Below are 19,202 nucleotides of genomic sequence, written 5' to 3'. Positions count from 1 at the left end.
AAAGAAGGTTGAAATAAACGACACGTGATACATGATGCAGTAAGACTTGACTGTCATACTTTCTCTTGAGATATGTGAAGTTGCAGTTTACATTTAAATATCATAACCTTTAGCAGCCACGCCTTCTGAGAGAAAGAAAAAAAACTGGTTGGATATATATATATATATTCAAACAAATCTGACACCATAAATAAACAAAAACATCAAAACGTTAAAGCAAAGCAATACATATTTACAGTATTAAATATTTACAGTCTCTTAGTGGTGAGCAGAAAGAACACAATTAGTGGCTTCCAGACAAAAAAATGCATGTGACTGAGGGATGACACCACATGAATATACTGGCTCTTGAAGAGTTGTATGAGTGATGCATACTGTAAACACATTTACATGCCCTTTCATCAGCATTATTGTGCTTCACTGTACAAAGTTATATCCTTCTGCTATCAAGTCCAAACAATCATAAACATTCAATGAAATATTAAAAGACCTCCCCAAATGCAAGTTAAATCATTTAAATAAGCCTTTTCATTGTACAAACCAAAACAATACAAACAAAATCTCTACCTGTCTCTCAAAGTAACAGAAATGAAATTCATACTTAGTGAACCAAACACGCTTCAAATGAATTTGTAGTGTCTCCTTAGTGCAGAGCTAACCACAACCTCTGTCCCTTTCGTCCTCATGTGAGTCCTTTAAGTTGTACCGCTTCCCGTGACGCAGGGCGTGGTGGCTCATCACTAAACAAAGCAACAGAGTCAAGAGAGATTTATCACTTACTGCAATCAAACTGACCCACAGTACTCATTACTGAATGTAAGCCTCAGATAAGTTATCCTGTTCTGCTACCTGCATTGGATTGATTGTATCTTACAGCTTTCTTACCTGACGTTTAAAGGACAAACGCCTGAAGAACTTGTTGACCTCAAACGCTGCGGGTTTAACGGGTTCCCCGCTCTTGTTGCTTTCCCCTAGTCTGACAATTTGTCCTTTGGTGATAGCAGCTCTGAGGCTCATGCTCTTGACTATCCGAGCGCCGGGCTCCGAATCGGGCGTGGGTCGGGAGGATACGGTGATGTAGATGGCGTCTTTCTGGCGCTCCTGGTAACTCACTGTCAGAGAGGAAATAGGAGAAAATAGGAAGTTACATTTCTTTTTCTCTACAACTGAAATTCTTTTTAAGACAGCTTGGTAATCTGACTTTTGCACTGTGAATAAAATATCTGTATTAATACTGTTCTGCAGCCACAGCACATTTACCTGCAGAGGTGACTGCGGTGTCTGTGGTACTGGTGAGCTCCATCAGGATTGTGGGATATGCAGGGTGCAACAGGAAAAGTTTTCTAATGAGCGGCTCCGCTGCAGCAACACCCGGTGCCACCTACACAGGCAGTGTGGACAGTTTAGTGAGTATTTCATTAATGCCTTCAGGTCAAACTCAATAATAATCAAGACAATAATGTTAAATAAGCTGTGCACAGAATTCATACACAGCAGGCTCATTCTCTACATTATTATTATAATTTTTGCGTTAATGATCTTGTTGTTCTCTATGGCAGACTCACAGTTGTCTTGGTAACATTCTTCTGCACCCTGATTGGTTCGCTGGCCCAGAAGAGGAAAGCTGATTGGCCAGTTGAGGTGTAGATTGCCGAAGTTTCCAAAACAAGACGAGGACACACAAACTCTGCTGTCCAGAGAAGATGCCCGTTTGCCCCATCAACAACCTGGGCCTAAGTGGACGGAGAAGACGGGGAAACTGGTATTAGGTTAGAGCAAAACATAGAGGTTAGTTAAAGATATACAGTACTGTGCAAAGGTTTTAGGTAGGTGTGGGAGAATTGCTGTAAAGTAAAAATAGACACGTTAATATATAATATTTATCACTAACAAAATACAAAGTGAGTGAACAGGAGAAAATCAGATCAATATTTGGTGTGACGACCCTTTGCCTTTAAAACAGCCCCAGTTCTTCTAGGTACACTTGCACTTAGTTTTTTAAGGAACTCGGCAGGTAGGTTGATGGAGACCTACCCTCAGCCCTTCTGTGGATTTATCAGCCCCAGTTGCTTCTCTCTCTTCAGGTAATCCCAGACAGACTCAATGATGTTGAGATCGGGGCTCTGTGGGGCCCACACCATCACTTCCAGGACTCCTTCTTCTTCTTCACGCTGAGGATACTTCTTAATGACCTTCGCTGTGTGATTGGGGTCGTTGTCATGTTGCAGAATAAATATGGGGCCAATCAGATGCCTCCCTGATGCTATTGCATGATGAATAAGTATCTGCCTGTACTTCTCAGCATCAAGGAGACCATTGATTCTGACCAAATCCCCAACTCCATTTGTAGAAATGCAAAGAACCTCCACCCTGCTTCACTGACAAATCTTGACTCATTAGTTCAGAGCACCTGCTGCCATTTCTGCACTCCAGTTCCTGTGTTTTCATGCATAGCTGAGCTGCTTGACCTTGTTTCTGTGTCAGAGGTCTGGCTTTTTGGCCGCAAGTCTTCCGTAAAGGCCATTTCTGACCAGACTTCTCCGGACAGTAGATGGGTGTACCCACTGTTTTCTGCAGCTCTGAGCTGCTGGACATCTTCAGATTGTGAAAGGAAATAAGCATGTTCTGTCTTTCATCTGCTGCAGTAAGTTTCTTTGGCCAACCACTGTGTCTATGGTCCTCAACGTTGCCCGTTTCTTTGTGCTTTTTCAAAAGAGCTTGGATAGCACATCTGGAAACCCCTGTCTGCCTTGAAATGTCTGCCTGGGAGAGACCTTGTTGATGCCGTATAACTACCTTGCATCTTGTTGCTGTGCTTTTGACAGTATTCTGTCTTCAACAGCCTCACCTTGTTAGCTGAGTTTGGCTGTTCCTCACCCAGTTGTATTCCTCCTACACAGCTGTTTCTGTCTCAGTTAATGAGAGTTCATTGAATTGGTGATCGTTAGCACCTGTTTGGTATAATTGATATATACTACCAAATACTGATTAGATTTACATTTATTCATTTCACTGACGCTTTTATCCAAAGCGACTTACAATTGCTATATATGTCAGAGGTCGCACGCCTCTGGAGCAACGAGGGGTTAAGTGTCTTGCTCACTGTGTCACTGTGGGGAATTGAACACGGCTCTCTCACACCAAAGGCATGTGTCTTATCCACTGCATCATCACCACCCATTACTTTAGAGTTTGGTATTTCTTCTGTTCACTCTCTTTGTATTTTTGTTAATTGATAAATATCACCTTTTTTCATGTCTATTTTTGAAAGCATTCTTACTTTACAGCATTGTTTCCACACCTGCCTAAACTCTTTGCACAGAACTGTAGACTCAAGACTCTTTATCTTATTTTTACAGTATTGCCAAACAAAACAAAAGGAGCAGTTTAACACAAATTCTTGTTCAGCATGTGAGCCCTTGCATTAATTTGACTTTGTCTTACCTGCATGATGCCGTTGGCTGAATGCTGGATGAAAAGATCGAGGATCCCATCATCATTGAAGTGTCCAGGGGCTGGTTGGCTGTGACAGGCAAAGAAATATTTTAGGGAAGTGTCACAAAATTCTGACAAACGACTTACTTTGTTTTCATCAGTTAAAAAGCTTAAACAGTGTTTTCATGTTGGGATTTGCGGTACATTAATGACTTACATTGATTCAAAGTATAAGACTGTAAGCTGACTACACGCCAACTTTGATAACCTCAGATGATTCTCTGTATTCTTGTCATAACAGTAGCATTGTTGGCAGTGACAGGCATGTAAAAGTAACTCAGTCGGTGGCGACATAGTGATTCGCAGGGCTTCACCTGTGAATGGGAGCCGAGTTGAAAGTCCATTCTTTACGTATGTCCCTCTGTCTGAGCACTGACAGTTTGCTGGATCCAAACACCAGCACCCAGTCGCTTTTGGAGGCTTTAAGGTTGGAAAGCGTGTCCAGGCTGTTGTGGTAGTTGCCAAAACCAGCCACAAGAGGGAGCAGGAACTCCACACGCTCAGATCCTCTAGAAAGACATCAAAGTTGTGATTTTGGCTTATATCAGTCGTAAATTGTATAATAAGCCGGTAGTAAACAAGTCCTTGTCATCTTTTTTCCCTGGAAATTGGAGACCACGTTTCCCCAGTAATCAGGATTTCCTAGTTTAACCTAAATCTAAAATCTGCACTCATACAGACATTCAGGAGTCCCACTTGTAGCAGGTCATACCAAGTGATTAAAGGTTATTTATTATTTAACACAGAAGCCTCTGTATAGAGCCATGTGCCAGTCAATGAGGTGTACCTGTAAATGTGTATGAAGGAGGAGGAATTGCTTTTCTTGAGTGCCTCCCATCCTGGATCCTTCCTTCTCAGTTCCTCAGTTATGGGCATTTTGCCAGTGGCACGAAAGTAGATATCACGCAGAGAGATGGCCTCTACGTTACCTGAGGAAAAAGGCAATGACACAAAGTCGTGTATCTATTGCAGACAAACGTGGTGACTGAGTCCCTTTCACAGTGATGTTAAGACCTCTATACTGCCGGTTGATTCCTTTACCTAGTCCAAATAAGATGTAGTATGCCTCAAGTTGTGTCTCGTGCAGCAAAGGACCAATCAGCTTTCCTTGTCCAGTGAGGTTGAAAGGCACGGGACGTCCGAGCTTTGCCCCCGTCAGCCCAGAGATCAAGGTCAGGGAGAGATCCAAAGACTGAAAACGAATACGGCAGAAATAGGGTTGTAGTCACTGAATGCAAAGCTCTGGGAACATCATTGTGTTGACTTTCAGCTCTTGATCCCTTATGACAAACTAATATACCATTGTATGAAACATAGACGCTATTATGAGACTGTCAGCGGAAGCACAACTTTATTTAGCTGTAGGATATATGAGAGTCGGCAGCTGTGAAATTTCAAAACAACTTAAATGTGTGTCCCTTTATAAACAAGAGAATGAGTGAAATTCATATCTATCAATCTATAAACTGGATTGTTTGATTAAAAGGACTTAATAGATGCACTCAAGCAAATCAGCTGAAATACAACCAAGAGACTCACAATCAAGTGTTTTAGATCAAAGTATTATCAGAATAGTAAGAAGTGACTTTATTTGTATACTACTAGTAGACATGATAAAACAGTCTATGTCATTTTAGAGTGTAATCATTGTGTTTCACACAGTGCAGTTGTGCTGCAGTGCAAGTTAAGTGCCTCGGTGTAACTTTATATATGTGTACAGGAGGAAGAGAAGGGTGTGGCTGTCATAGCTATACCTCATCTGCAGGCAGGGTGGCTATCAGCAGATCTGGGACCGAGTCACCCTGGAGGTCTGGAAGTAACACCGCCTGGGATTCAATGTTCTTAAGCTGCACCGACCACAAGTTCGACCCTGGGGAGCGAAAGGAGAACACTTTGACTCGGTTTTAAATGGATTTCATTGCGACAGGGGGTCACCTTTACTGACCTTTTCTCACATGGAGTTTAACCTATTGACAGGGTGTGAATTACAGGAGAGCCAGGAGGAGCCAGGCTCCTCTTAATAAGACGTGAGCTCCCTAAATACATGGTTTGTGAAAAGTTGGAGTGGGTGCTACTTTTGCCATGCATTTCTATTTTTCTGTGTCTTTATCATAAAGGATCACCTGTAGAGTCAGGCTATTTACTGATGTATGACTCATCACTAACTCACTTTAAAGAGACCAACAGGCATGCTGTTCTTGTCGTCACCACTGAAGCGTGGCGGTGCAATAAACTTCACTCTCTTTAACTCAGAGATCAGGGGGAAAAAAAACTTTCGCAGTCCCACCCATGCCCAAACTCCCTTTGGTAAGTTTCGTCCCAACACCCTTTATTGTTCCCCCCATGAAAAAAAATAAAAACCCAACAAGTGAAACCATAGTATAGTTCGCCCACCGCCTATTGGCTTACCTCTTTTGTCTGAATGGGGAGCTGGAGGCTGAGAGAAATTTAGCTCAAATATCTGTATTGTTTTGCACATGAGCATTCAGAACAACCAGACAACAGACGAAGACGATCAGGTACAGTGCTTCTACACGGGAAAAATAGTGGACTAGACATAGCCAGTGGCTTGATTTCTAACCTGTGGTGCCATTGACTGCCATGAGGATGGATTTGCCAATGAGGAGGACCACAGGTGAGGGCTGGGCGCTGTACTGCAGACCACACTGGATGTACATCACAGACTCGCGCATGACTTTCCTCCAGAGCACCTGGCCGCTGACTGCTGACAGGGCCACCGCACTGTAAACTGGGTGGAAGGAAAGATGCAGTGAATCAATAAAACCAGGAAAAACACAAAAGCAGAAAAGGTTAAAGAAGGAGACATTAAAGTTGAAATTTTTGGATCAGGACAAACAGGATAAAATCAGGAGAGAGTCTTCTTACATCATTCAGCACAGTAGCTACCTATCATGTAACGCTCAGGAGGACACATGCACACGACAAGTCTGTTTTTCCACCACTCTTTCCCTTCTTATCTCAAAGGCCTGTATTTATAATAAAACACCTGACAGGGTAGAAACAAACCAGGCCAAGCCTTTTCAAATTATTGTTCACATACTTTTGTTTCCTTGTGTAGGATGGGTGTCATTGGTCCATTCAGTAACACCCAGAAACACATCCTCCACCGAATCCCCATCGACGTCCCACAGCGCCAGTGCAGGTGGAGTGACACCTGGACGGAAAAAAATATATAACAAATGAATGGCATCCACTAATAGAGTGACGTGCGTCAGTGTTTGACTGGAGCTAAAAGTCTACCGACCGGTTTAACAACTTTCTGCATAAGGTTGTATTAAAGTGTTTTGTCCACCTATATTTTGAATCAGCAGGGGGGGAAATGGGGGAAGTAAATGTTTGAATCACATGTCTTGGCTCAGTCGTCCATGTTTGTTTTCTAAAATACTGGTGATTAAAGTGCAGGCATTAAAGACACAGTGCCATTCTGCAACACGTTCGTAGCGCATGCTGAAACCGAACACATGGTAGACAGAGTGGTGCTCACAATCAGGTATAATTACACGGGTCTAGCAACAGAGACTCCCAAGTAAGTCTTCATAAAGTGAGCGTTATTAGAGTATTTTATTTTCTTACTTTCATTTCATGCTAAATGTAAATACTCTTCAGTTATTTTGCTACTGGAAATGTAGCTGCAGCGACCCTCTCTGTACCTCCTGCGTCTCCCAGTGCTCTCTCCCACTGCAGCCTCTTTTCCAGATCTCCCTTCTGGCACGGGATCAGGAACGCACACAGCAGTACGAGCAGTGTGGCGCAGACCAGCGGCACCAGGAAGAACGCACTCCGGACAGCATTCTTCATCCTCATCTTCTTTTCTTCCGCATCAGTACTGTGAACCCCGAGCCCAGTGCCCCCCAGCGGCCCAGGGCCCCCTCTTGTCTCCCCAGCCCTGTCCCTGCCCGAGTCCCTGTTGCTCCAGTACTGCATGCCTTTCATGTCGTCTCTGTCCCGTCTGGATTTGCTGGGGAGTCGCTCCCTCCACACGTCCTCTTCTTCCTCCTCGTCCTCCTGTGCCTCGTCTTGGGCCCCCACAAGTCTCCCAGATCTGCCGCCCCGCACCTTTGAGGGACCCGTGCCGAGGCAGCTGTCCCTGCCAAGGCCATTACGGGGGTAGTTGAGCACGAGGTCGTCCTCTTCGCTGTCGTCGTCGCTGTCTGCTTGGGTGAGGGGGTCGTACTCCCCAAGCTCGGAGCCCTTCTTCCCTGCAGAGACACAGAGGCTGCTCGTCAGGATCAACTGAGTCGTCAGAGTAGGTGACTTAGTAATCGTTGTATTGTGATAATCTACTGATATATTATTGATACTAGTACATTATGCTGGTACTGGTATATTATAGATGTATCCTTCCTTTACTCTGAATGGCGCTTTTCGCTTTGTGACGTAGTACTGTCCCTTATTACTCAGAGTTAGCTAACACAGGACAACATGCTGTTGTATACTGTAGTTTATCTTATTACAGAAACAGTAATAAGAGTAAAGTTACTGTTTTATTATTTCATCTGCAACATCTTTACACTACTGCTATTACTAATTATAATAATACAGCTTATAATGATTATAAGGCTAATTTTATTATTTTAAATAGTAATATAAACATAAATATACTAATTGTAGCCTGCTCATAATTTGAGACCTCTCAACAAATTATTAAATACCACAAAAAATACTATTGTAATAATACAAGTAGTGCACATCCCTGGTTGTTTCATGTGTACCGTTATTATATATACAGTGTAATGTTTTGCCTGGATTCAGCCAATATTTATAATACGCTTTGCTTGTTTACTGTCCAACAGCAGCTCAGTATATGGTGGCTGAACATTAGCTAGCAGCTAGCTGAAAGGCAGAAGACAACGGAAAGATGCGCTGCTCCTCCGCACACACAGAAACCCACATCTGTCTTAAACTACATCCTTTGGAAAACACGTCCTTTAATCTGGGACGACATGACACAGATGCTGACTGTCTGAGAGACAGCGCATCAAATGAATCAACTGTGTATGAGAGCAGAGCAGCCGCAGCAGACCACCTCCTCCGAACACATGAGGATGGTTTCAGTAAAATGTCAGCTGAAATGTTTCATCTATCTATCTGTGTGGATGAAAAGCGTGTAGCGCATCTTACCGGGCAGTTTGAGAGCACGGGACAGAGCTGCAGCCATTTCTCTTCTCTGCTGCTAACGGATCCGCGCGACAGCAGCAACGTGAGGCAGCGGCGATGAACAGCGAGAGTACATCGACCCAGCACTTCGGATCTGCCCTACTGCATTCTGGGACTTCGAGTTTTCCCTGTTTTGATGTTTGCAAAATGCATGCAAAATATTTGTAACAAACAAAAAACTAAGCTTTATATGTAAACTTATTAAATTATATTAGGGTTCAGGATTTCATTTCAATACAAATCAACAGTCCCGTAAATTACAAATTTAAAATAAATGTTGTTCAACTAACTTATGTGCTGTACTTTTAAAGCTGTTGATTGTGACATTGTCGCATTGCGTTAAATCCCCTATATATATTACATGTTTCTAATAGTGAGGTAGACCCTTTTTATACAGACTATGTGTAGCTAGATCCATGTGACAGAATACAGTTACTCTCCATTACTAATCACATCACGCCTAACGTCGGTTCTTTCTTGCGAATAATAGTTCGTCTTGTTTTTAACAGTTATGGGAGTCGGGGAAGGTCCTGGTCCCACGAGGCATCTCGCGAAGTAGGCAAGTCACCTCTGCAGGCAGACCTTTACCCTTTCAAAAATTGATCTCGTAAGTTGCACGAGGACACGGGCGTCACCCCGCGTCGTTATTTTCCTTACTCATCAGTTTAAGGCATAACCAGTCGTTTGCCGAAGACCGACATAGACACAGTGCCCAGGTGTTCTCTGCTACGGTGCCAACCAAAGATCACTGACAGTAGTTCATTTTAGTTCCTACCAACAGTTGCGTGTGTGTCTTGAATAATAGTTGGTGTGAATATAATGTTAAACAGTGTTTTTATGATTGTAAACGATATATGTTGCTCAAGATCACTGTACTTGTTTTGACAATGTGGCGCAAAGGCTCATGGGTACCGAGGCACGTACGGGAGTTGCATTTTGTCAAGAGTAATCGATCACAGATGATTCGTTTGTGACGAGACAACGGTTACTTTCTTAATCAGTGTAGTCTGTGTGTTTCAACATTCCATCAGTGTGTATTTTAAAATGTTAATATCACGATCATGACACAAAACATATGAAATCAAAGAAATAAACTTATCACACCCGACAGCCACTTTGCATTCTGACTCTTTTCGGCTCCCGTATCCACAGCTAAAACTTCTCATGCACGCATGCGCTGTGAGACAGTTTGAGAAAATGGCAGACGTCTCTTTGGATGAAGTGATACGACAGCGCGGTATTCATCTCAAGGCACCAGCTAAACGGTATTTAAACTATCAATGCATTGATGGACGTACGTTCATTAACGATGTGCCAACGTGTAGTAGCATTTCTAAAAGCTAAACTAGAATTGAGAGATGTTTGTAGCTATTTTACCAGCGTAGGCTAACGTTAGCCCATTGCAGCCAGAAGCGAGTACATTGTAAACGCGAGGCTAGTAGTAGTAGCTGCTACTTAACGTTAGGCCTTTACGCCTGAAGCCATTCATTGCTAAATTTGGAAAGCATGATTGATTTTTCAACTAACTCCCGTTTTCTAACCAAACTTGCATGTTTACTAGCAGAAACTTCAGGACCTGCGACCAGTTTGCTGATGTTTGTAGCTTCACTCGCCAGGCTTCAGGTTAGCTAACGTTAGTCAGCAAGCTAATATTTATGTTGGCAGCAAAACAGGTTTTTGCTCCCACGTATTGAACAAATATGGTTATATTAGGGTGGTGCCTTGTCCACATTCATGTTTAGAACGTCTTGATATTGTCCATCCACTGTGTGAGGAAGAACAGAAGATATTATATTCTCAAATTAAGTCCAATAAGCAAACATTGAGCGCATTCCTCCTGCACTGTGTGTGGGGGAAAATAAATCTATAATAATTATTAAAGGAATATAATTTACTTTGTAAGTGTAACTCCCAATATATTTAAAACTTGCATAATTGTTTGGGAACGTAAAAAATATCGATTGATTGACTGAGCACTCCAGTCAGAATTGGATTTACTGCCAAGATGTTTATACACATACAAGGGATTTGTTTTGACGGCGAGGTGCCCAACAAAACATAAAACTATGTAAATATAAAAATATTTAAAAGATATGAGATTAATGGATAGAATATATACAAGTAGAGTACCATTGATGAACTTAAAGAAGCTTCTTTTTTCTCTTAGACCCATGTTTGGACGGGGAGCAGGAGGCATCGGCAAGAGCTTTGATGCCCGGCAGAAGATTGGAGTTAATGATGTCAGACAGCGGCTTGGAGGAGGAGCAGGAGCAGCAGCAGGTAAGGGTCACTATTATTTCCTAGACAAATAAAAATACTTGATCAGGATCCTTCCTTTTGGTGAAATGATATTCAGTAAAAAATCAGTAGTGAAGTTTATGTTTTGGAAATGAATACTAAGTCGCCATCTTCTTCCTGTCTCCCCTCAGCGTTTCAAGTGAAAGATGCCAGAGAAAAGCTGGGTCAGAAAGATGCTCGCTTCAAAATACGCGGAAGAGGAGGAGGAGCAGGAGCAGCAGGGGGAGTGCAAGATGCTCGTCAGATGATCAACTCCCGTAAACAGGGGCTGAATCAGTTCAGTGTTCCTGCACAGACCATTCAAAAGACAGCAGTAACGCACCAGCAACAGAGCCAGACACTCGTGCCACAGATACAGATACACACCAACAATCCTGCCGGTGTGAACACGAGGCACTTTGCCCCTAATGTACAAGGACTTGGTGTGAGGGGCAACGTAACGCCACAGCTGAGCAATAATAAGAGAATGATGGATGCTCGCGATAGGCTGAGCCTCAAGAGGAGCATTGGAGGCACACAGACACTAGCAGCTGCTGAAGTACCCCTGAAAATAACCAAGACCATCCAGGTGAGGTTAAAATGAGTTTCTTTGTTCTTTAACAGTCATTGCATGTATATATACTTGTTGAAGTGTAACTGCACACTGACACGCTTACTGTCCTTTAACGTTTGATGCCTCTTTTTACAGCAACGTCCAGTAGGGATGTTAAGTGGAATACGTGCAGCTACACAGGTAGAGCTCTTTTTTTTGTTGTTGCCATTTTTAAACATGACAAAGCCTTGTATAATGGTTTAGACTGTGAAACATGGTACTAAGATGGAATATTTTGTCTCCCACAGCCTGTGTCAAATGAGCATGATGGCATTCCCAGTAAACAAATGAAGATCACTACGGCTAATAGTATGCTACAGTCACGGGTAAGAGCTGCTTCATGAAAGCTGACCTGATCTTCCATACCGTCTGAATCAACAGGGACTCAAACACATACTTAAAATTACTGCACATCCAGTGTCCGTCTCCCCCATAAAATTTTACTCTTCTTTCCAATCCTGTATTTCTTACAGTCCAGTGCAGCGGGCTCTTCATTCTCCATGTCAGCCCCAATAACTAAAGTGGTTAAAAATGATGCTTACACGGCCCCACGTCCTCCCGTCCCTGTGGCTCCCACCCGGCCCAGCACCAGCATGGCTGCTGCTCGGTCCTCACCTGCTGCCTTGCAACCAGTCTCCAGGACTCTCCAGCAGAGCCCAGCAGAAAGCAGCACAACAGCTCCTACTCCCTCACAGGTGAATATTCCTGCTTGCATAAGTAGCTCAGGATGCCCTCCTTCCCCACCTTTTGTAGCGCATCTCCACCTAATATTATTATTCAGCATAATATGTATTTATGTTAGATACATACATTTCAAATTGAGCCTATTGAGAGACACCAACCAGGTTAAGGTTGATTGATAGTTTAGTAAGCCATTTAATGTTAATTAGAAATGCTTACACTGAAAGCTGTTGCATGCTTCAGATTATTTATCAAAGACTCCCTTGGCTAACCATACTTCACTAAGCAGACCCCAGATTTTATAATTTCGTAGCGATAACATTAGCTATTGCTAACCTTTTGTAGATAAGCTCTTAAGTAACTCATCATATCAAAGACACCTATGTTAGAAAATAATATTTTATATTGTATGAATATTTTTCCACGCTAGGAATTGAACCCAGTCCTCTACTTTACTTTTACTCCCTCTATGCCTCCTCCGTCACAATAAAATAGCTGATCTGGATGCTGATTGCCTGTCAGTTTTTGGTGCTCACCCTAGTAATTCATTTTAGGATTATCAGGCAATTTGACATGTTAACCATGCTGGCATGCGTGTCAGCCATTTTAATTGCATGTGCTTGATCATGTGGTGTTTTGTTTCTTCCTAGCCTGCTTTCAGTCCTCTGGAGGGGACAAAAATCACAGTGAACAACCTGCATCCCCGGGTCACTGAGGAAGACATAGTTGTAAGTAAATCACACTGATCGACAGTAACAGTTTTGTTATGCTTGATATTCGACGGTGTGCCGAGTGCTGCAGCGCTGTGATGACACATTCTGTGTGTGTTTGTACTCCCCATCTGTTTGTTCAGGAACTGTTCTGTGTGTGCGGGGCCTTGAAGCGAGCCCGGCTGGTGAAGGTGGGCGTAGCTGAAGTGGTTTTTGTGCGCAAAGACGACGCTGTGAGTGCATACAGGAAGTACAACAATCGCTGCCTGGATGGTGAGTGCCAGTAACAAGGACGCACACACATCAAATGGCTCTCTGGGTTTTGGGCACTGGCTTCTATTTTGCATGTTGGTCAGTGACTACTACTATGAAGGTTGCTGGTTAGAGTCATCATTGTATATGTTTGTAAAACAAAGTGTTTATGTTGAAATGAAGATTAGCCAAGTTAGATGTAGTCAGCATCACTGAGATGGCCATTAACCAGATTGATAGTTTGATTGATTCTGTGCATCATCTGTTTTTTATTTTTAAATATAAATTTTTTTCTTGTCCACCCTCAGGCCAGCCCATGAAGTGTAACCTCCATATTCAGGGAAATGTCATCACGTCTGATCAGCCCATTCTATTGTAAGTGAGCCTGCAAGGCTTTATCTCTTAATTTCAAATTAATCTGTAACTGAGTGTGAGCTCACACTTAATGTCGCATATTTCCTATGAGTTGTAATTTGTCTCAACCCTGAGTGACTGAAAGTCATGTTAGCCTTTAAGCATTTAATTATTTTAAGTATAAAGGATAGTAGCATTGCTTCTCTTAAATTTGCAAAGAATCCCCTGCAAGTACTTCAGCAGAGACTATTAGGGCTACATAGTTAATTGAAATATTATCAAATTGCAATATGGCCAACTGCCAATATCAGAATTGCAGAAGCTGCAACTTTTTGATGAATGTCTAATGTGTGGCAAAAATGCATTGTAATGAAGTGCTGTAGTTGTGCAGAGATGCCCCGGCCTTCTTGTCCTTGTTCTCCAGATGTAAGAAAACGTGTTTTTCGGTACAGGCCCTAATAAATGTCATACAGTTATCATTCAGTGAAATGAAATATTGTGATGGAAAAAATATCACTCCCGCTAATTGTGAATCACATCACAAATCGTGACTTCTGTCAAAATAATCACTGAATTTTTTATTATTTTTTTTTAAACCGTATCACGCAGGCCTAGTGATTATCCAGGCAGGATTTACTCACTCTTGAACAAGCATTTGAGTGTTTCACAAGTGATTCGGGGCTAAATTGAGCTGCCTTTTATGAAGCACTTACTCACTTTTGGTTATTGGATCATTTTGTCTAAACTATGGATGTACTGTTCACAGTAAATTGCTTCAAAATGTAATGCAATTAAGCGAGCTTCCCATTGAAATGTGAATGCCATTAGCTGTTGCTGTGTTTCTGGCTTACGCTATCCATGCTTTTTGCATAATGATTGCAGCTATTATTTTTAAGTTCTTCAGGAAATGTGACATCTCTGTCTCTCCTTCACTCCTACAGGAGGCTCAGTGACACTCCAGGCATAGGCAGCAGTACAAAGAAAGACGGTCTGCCCCCCTCCTTGTCTCGCCCAGCCGGTCAGCGAGCCTCCTCTCAGCCTACTCCAGAAGTGGACCCCCAGACCATCCTCAAAGCTCTGTTCAAGTCCACTGCACAGTCCACCTCTACCACTGAGCCGCCCAGCTCACAGGCCACCGCCTTTCGCATCAAGATATAGCTCATGTCTAGTGTGAATACACTGTTCATGAACATATTACTGCATTCTCAGTGTTCACATACAAACTGTGTTTATCACCGTGACAGCAGGCAGTCTGCATTTTCTCATATGAAACTCATTTTTACACATTTGATATACATGACTTCTTTGAACGTGACATTCATGGATATGCATTATCTTGTTTTTGGTTTTGTGGTAACCGAATGTCACCAGTTTTTTCCTAAGATCAACTGATGGAAAGAAGTTATGTGATTTGTTGTTTTAATCCAATGTGTTGGGGGATGCCAAATGAACCTGGATGTGTAGGGCTTTCTTCTTTTCTTTTTTGTCAATTAAACGGCAGCCCATTTGGATATGTTGAGGTTTTTTTTTAATACTCCAGTTTAACTCTACCTACAACCCAGAGTCCCCAAAAAAAGGAGACTAATTGACAGACACTGAGCAGCATTGTCATTACTAAGAGATGTGTTATGTTTAAGGCCCACACGCACACAGGTGTGTTCAGTTTTATTGTCTGTACCTCTTTTTTTTGTTTGTTTGTTTGTTTTTTTTTAAAGGGAAGTACAGACTGCAGTAGATAACATATCTACCTGATTAGGCAGGACAGGCAATTGTCCTCAGCAAATCCTCACCAGAAGTTTCCATAACTTTAATCTGAGAAGAGGTCTTATGAGTCAAAATAACTGAAAACACTTGTGTGAGTAAATCAGGGATGGACAAACACTAATATACCATTTTAATCAACCATTTTTCAAAAACATATGTCATATGTCATATTATGTTGATATTTTAGTTGTTTTCAACATGCTTGTTTCATCCAGATTCTTGTGTGCGCCGTTTGACACTGTTTTTACATGGTTATCCAGTTTTGAAGCTGTATATGTTTAATTCTTTCTAGTATACATTACATTCGATTTATGTTCAAGGACTGTAAATTACTTTCGGTTGCTTTCTCCGTAGGTCAGTCAAGAAAAGATTAGCAAAGTCAGATCTGTCTGTGAAATGTCTCCATTAAATATTAAGCTTTGTAGATGTTGTCTGAGGCTCCTCTTTCCAGTCTGCCATATGATGGTGTTTTTCTAGCGGTCAATGTCATATACCTTCAGCATGCAGGCTTTCTCAAAACTTCAGACTAGAAATGCAATTATACATCAGCTTCTCAAGGGCTATGACAATTTGAATTTATTAGAAGCCTGATTTAATTGGCTAATAAATTTAGATTACGCTACTTAGGATTTCCCTTTTATTTTTGGACATGGAACTCAATATGTTACATATTTACTATATGTGTATTTGTATATTTTATAAAGTTTCAGTGTTGAATTAAGCTGAATAGTTGTGCTTACCTTATAACCAATTACAACAAAAAATTACTGACTTCCTTATGTGAACATTTGGCAACAGACCTTTTAAGTAAATCCTTCATTTATGCTCATGCTAGAAATGCCAATTTAGCACTGTTTTCTCACTGTAATCTTTATGTAAAAATAACGAGATCTTATAAGACAATTTATGGTGAACTGGCTGCGTTTGGAAATTCTTAAAATAGAAAAAACTGTGCAATATGTTAATAATGGTATCTGATTATTTTCCATTACATGCTTACATTACAGTATATGTCTAATTAATTTAGTTTTATACGCCGTCATTTAAATTTTAGTGGTGTTGTGTTTCTGTAGAAAAAATTACGTACTTGGTTTTAGTTGTACTTCCGGTGTGAAAGGTCACAACAAGATGGCGCCGGCCAAGAAGAAACATGCCAGTAGCCAGCCTTGTGTTATTCCTGGAGGTTTTACGGGTAATAATTGGCTAAGTTAATAATAATACTTTCAGCCTCTCGCTAGCATACTGATTTGTTCTCGGTCAGAAGTGTTTGTTGTCATTTTACGCGGTGTGGGTGGTTATTGATCTGTAGCCCTCTTCTGCCTGTTAGCCAGGGATCGCTCGGGGGTTACTGATACAGAGTGACGTGTTGTCTTTAGGTTATTTTGTGTTTTCCTTTCTCTCTTCGCAGTACTGCCCTTACAGTTTAGTTCCGACAGCGTTGCACAGCACAAGCTGTATGTGAAAGAGCACAGAGTCCGAGCTGAGAAGAGTTCTCACAGACCACTGGACCGGACTCTGTTCGTGCTCAACATCCCTCCATACTGCTCACAGGTATAGTTTATACTCAATGAATGTCTCACTGTTTGGTCTAGACGACATGTTAATCATATAATTATTTTCTCCTCATACAAATTCAGACTACTAAGTGTTGCAGACCTGCGGTGCTGTTTTTGTTTCAGGGTGTTGTCAAAGAGTTGTTCTCGCAGTTCGGGTGTGTTCAGACCGTGGAGCTGAGAGACCACCCGGGCTCCTTTGAGGATTCTGGACCCAAGCTTTCCAAGTTCTTTAAACCAGCTGAAAAACAGGTTGGTCCTTACTGCTGCCGAGCAAGGCTGCAATACAGCATTCTTTTTAAATTAATGATTAATTATTTTCATGATTAATCGATTAGTTCTTTGGTGTGCAAATTCTCATAAAATGGTGAATTGGTAAAATCGGTGTTTCCCAAAGCCCAAGATGACGTCTTCAAATGTCCTGTTAAGCCCACAACCCAAACATATTCCGTTTACTGTCCTAGAAGAGTAAAGAAACGAGAAATTATTCACATTTGAGAAGCTGATATCAGAGAATTTGGACATATCACAAATGATTCTCAAAATATAGTTGACAACTAATCGAGTAATTGTTGCAGCTCTACAGCTGACTTTTTTCTTCTGTAACACCACAAGCAAACATTAACTGTACTTAACATGTACAGTATATTTCAGGTCATTATTTTACCTCTGTTTTCTCTGTCCCTTCCAGGGTTTCAAAGTGGGCTACATTGTGTTCCAAAACTCCTCCAGTTTGACAGCAGCTAAATCACATCCACATAATGTGCCGCTGGTGGTCAGCACAGAGAAGCATCCAGTGAGGACAGGAGTACAGAGTGAGTTTTTGTTTTTATTAATGCAAAATCTAATATTATTTTCTCACTTCATGGCTGTTTTGTGTTGCTTTGCATTAATTCTATTAAATATGAACCTGGTATTTCCTGGCAATTTCAGTGTAAGCCACGTCCTTGTTGATCACACACGCAGAAATTGTATGACACATTCATGTTATGTGTTGCGCTTTCTTATGCCAGAATGGATTCAGCAGTACACAGAGTGTTTTATTCAGCCGGACAAGCTGCAACAAATAGTCGACTCCTTCATGGTGGACTACGACAAGCGGAAAGAGGAGGTGAGAATTCTGCAGCTCTTTCTCCACCCTCACCCACCCAAACAGTGCACATGACTTCCACTTGGGTTTGTTTTCTTTGTCACAGCATGCAAAGAGGCTGAAGAAGGAGGCTGAGCAGCAACAAGAGGATGAAGAGGGCTGGGTGAAAGTCACAAGAGGACACAAGGGTACCAAGGCCCGTCCCCACAGTGAGGCAGCCAACCAGAGGGCTCTACAGAAAGAGAGAGGGAAGAAAAAGAGGAAGGAACTCATGAACTTCTACACCTGGCAACACAGAAACACACAGAAAGAACGTAAGTTGCCAGTTTGGCTTATTGTTTTCTTCATCTGCAGGCTATATTTGCCCTTAAAGGGTAACTTCAGTATCTTTCAACCTAGACCCTATTTTTTCACGATTGTGTGTCTGTGTGACCATTTAAAAAAAAAAAAAAGGTCCAGTGTTGAGCAATCACACTGCAGTCAGATGCAGCAAAACAGGGCTGCAACGTAATCCTTGTGGACAATATTGCCTCCTCAGAGACAGGCTTATAGGTTTTTGTTTAACCAGAAACAGTCGCTCTATCACTCTTGTCAAAGCCACCAGACTCTATTGATAAAAACAGCAATTATAACTCACAGAACACAGGAATTTCTGGTCTACTGCTGCTATTGGTTAGTTTAGTGTGTTTAACCCTTTAAAACACCAAAGTCACAATAGGTAGAGGTAAAAATACACAACAACCTGAGCCTATCAGTGACAAAAACAAGCACTTTAGTGGACACACTTTGACAGGATGCAGAGGATTACGTTGAACCCTGTCTCGCTCAATATTGGACCAATTTAAAAAAAAAAAAAAGTCACAGACACATGGGAAAATAAGGTCCAGATTGAAAGATGCTAATGTTACCCTTTATTGTTTGAAGGAAATTAACTGCATTTTGTTTTTCCCGTTTCAGATATTGCTGAACTAAGGAAAAAGTTCGAGGAGGATAAACAGAGAATATCTCTGCTGAGGGCACAGAGAAAGTTCAGACCTTACTGAGTCTACTTTTTCTAGGCTAATTTCACAGATTGGGTTTAGTTACATTATAAACCTGAGCATTGTGTTAATAAACTTATTCTGATTAACTTCTTTTCATGACCATTTAATTACCAGCAGCTCATAAGACATTTGCGAAAACATTTGTTGGTAACGAATTATTAAAAGGTGACATGCAGGATCACTTTTGGCTTG

General features: G+C 41.7%; 3 protein-coding genes and 1 non-coding gene across 4 annotated transcripts; 2 read left to right on the top strand and 2 right to left on the bottom strand.

Annotated features, from left to right (window-relative positions):
• Positions 1-35: 35 nt before the first annotated feature.
• Positions 36-9,335, bottom strand: fam234b (family with sequence similarity 234 member B). The gene is made up of 13 exons (XM_038694675.1): positions 8,638-9,335; positions 7,167-7,715; positions 6,557-6,670; positions 6,077-6,244; positions 5,250-5,365; positions 4,537-4,687; positions 4,283-4,424; positions 3,810-4,004; positions 3,445-3,523; positions 1,566-1,733; positions 1,261-1,381; positions 886-1,112; positions 36-740 (listed from the first exon to the last, which is right to left on the bottom strand). The coding sequence occupies exons 1-13, from the start codon at positions 8,672-8,674 to the stop codon at positions 738-740; spliced, it is 2,070 nt and encodes a 689-aa protein (XP_038550603.1). The 5' UTR covers positions 8,675-9,335; the 3' UTR covers positions 36-737.
• LOC119896638 lies at positions 9,194-9,347 on the bottom strand. The gene has a single exon (XR_005443256.1). It is a non-coding gene; the product is annotated as a U12 minor spliceosomal RNA (small nuclear RNA).
• A 457-nt stretch (positions 9,348-9,804) lies between these two features.
• poldip3 (polymerase (DNA-directed), delta interacting protein 3) lies at positions 9,805-15,748 on the top strand. Its single transcript, XM_038694705.1, has 10 exons — positions 9,805-9,938; positions 10,841-10,953; positions 11,103-11,539; positions 11,660-11,704; positions 11,812-11,889; positions 12,037-12,258; positions 12,895-12,972; positions 13,098-13,227; positions 13,515-13,581; positions 14,502-15,748. Exons 1-10 carry the CDS (start codon positions 9,838-9,840, stop codon positions 14,716-14,718), a joined length of 1,488 nt encoding a protein of 495 aa, XP_038550633.1. The 5' UTR covers positions 9,805-9,837; the 3' UTR covers positions 14,719-15,748.
• Positions 15,749-16,416: 668 nt separating this feature from the next.
• Positions 16,417-19,100, top strand: rrp7a (ribosomal RNA processing 7 homolog A). The gene is made up of 7 exons (XM_038694712.1): positions 16,417-16,516; positions 16,733-16,875; positions 17,004-17,129; positions 17,569-17,692; positions 17,891-17,988; positions 18,074-18,281; positions 18,925-19,100. Exons 1-7 carry the CDS (start codon positions 16,453-16,455, stop codon positions 19,008-19,010), a joined length of 849 nt encoding a protein of 282 aa, XP_038550640.1. The 5' UTR covers positions 16,417-16,452; the 3' UTR covers positions 19,011-19,100.
• Positions 19,101-19,202: the final 102 nt, after the last annotated feature.

Source organism: Micropterus salmoides, unplaced genomic scaffold (assembly GCF_014851395.1).
Source record: "Micropterus salmoides isolate LMB-PRFRI ecotype aquatic unplaced genomic scaffold, ASM1485139v1 Ms_hic_scaffold_10, whole genome shotgun sequence".
Lineage (NCBI taxonomy): Eukaryota > Metazoa > Chordata > Actinopteri > Centrarchiformes > Centrarchidae > Micropterus > Micropterus salmoides.
Note: the sequence above shows the minus strand (reverse complement) of the source record. Positions and strands in the feature narration are given on the sequence as shown.

What these genes read in the sequence shown, in the direction of transcription:
- fam234b (XM_038694675.1), bottom strand. Translation starts at nt 8,674, where the DNA reads ATGGCTGCAGCTCTGTCCCGTGCTCTCAAACTGCCCG. An exon ending in GGCAGTCAATGGCACCACAG is followed by an intron (nt 5,366 to 6,076) that starts GTTAGAAATCAA and finishes TTCGCTCCCCAG; the next exon opens with GGTCGAACTTGTGGTCGGTG. An exon ending in AACTCGGCTCCCATTCACAG is followed by an intron (nt 3,524 to 3,809) that starts GTGAAGCCCTGC and finishes TGCCTGTCACAG; the next exon opens with CCAACCAGCCCCTGGACACT.
- poldip3 (XM_038694705.1), top strand. Translation starts at nt 9,838, where the DNA reads ATGCACGCATGCGCTGTGAGACAGTTTGAGAAAATGGCAGACGTCTCT. An exon ending in TCACTGAGGAAGACATAGTT is followed by an intron (nt 12,973 to 13,097) that starts GTAAGTAAATCA and finishes CTGTTTGTTCAG; the next exon opens with GAACTGTTCTGTGTGTGCGG. An exon ending in TCTGATCAGCCCATTCTATT is followed by an intron (nt 13,582 to 14,501) that starts GTAAGTGAGCCT and finishes TCACTCCTACAG; the next exon opens with GAGGCTCAGTGACACTCCAG.
- rrp7a (XM_038694712.1), top strand. Translation starts at nt 16,453, where the DNA reads ATGGCGCCGGCCAAGAAGAAACATGCCAGTAGCCAGCCTTGTGTTATT. An exon ending in TTAAACCAGCTGAAAAACAG is followed by an intron (nt 17,130 to 17,568) that starts GTTGGTCCTTAC and finishes TGTCCCTTCCAG; the next exon opens with GGTTTCAAAGTGGGCTACAT. An exon ending in AGTGAGGACAGGAGTACAGA is followed by an intron (nt 17,693 to 17,890) that starts GTGAGTTTTTGT and finishes TTCTTATGCCAG; the next exon opens with AATGGATTCAGCAGTACACA.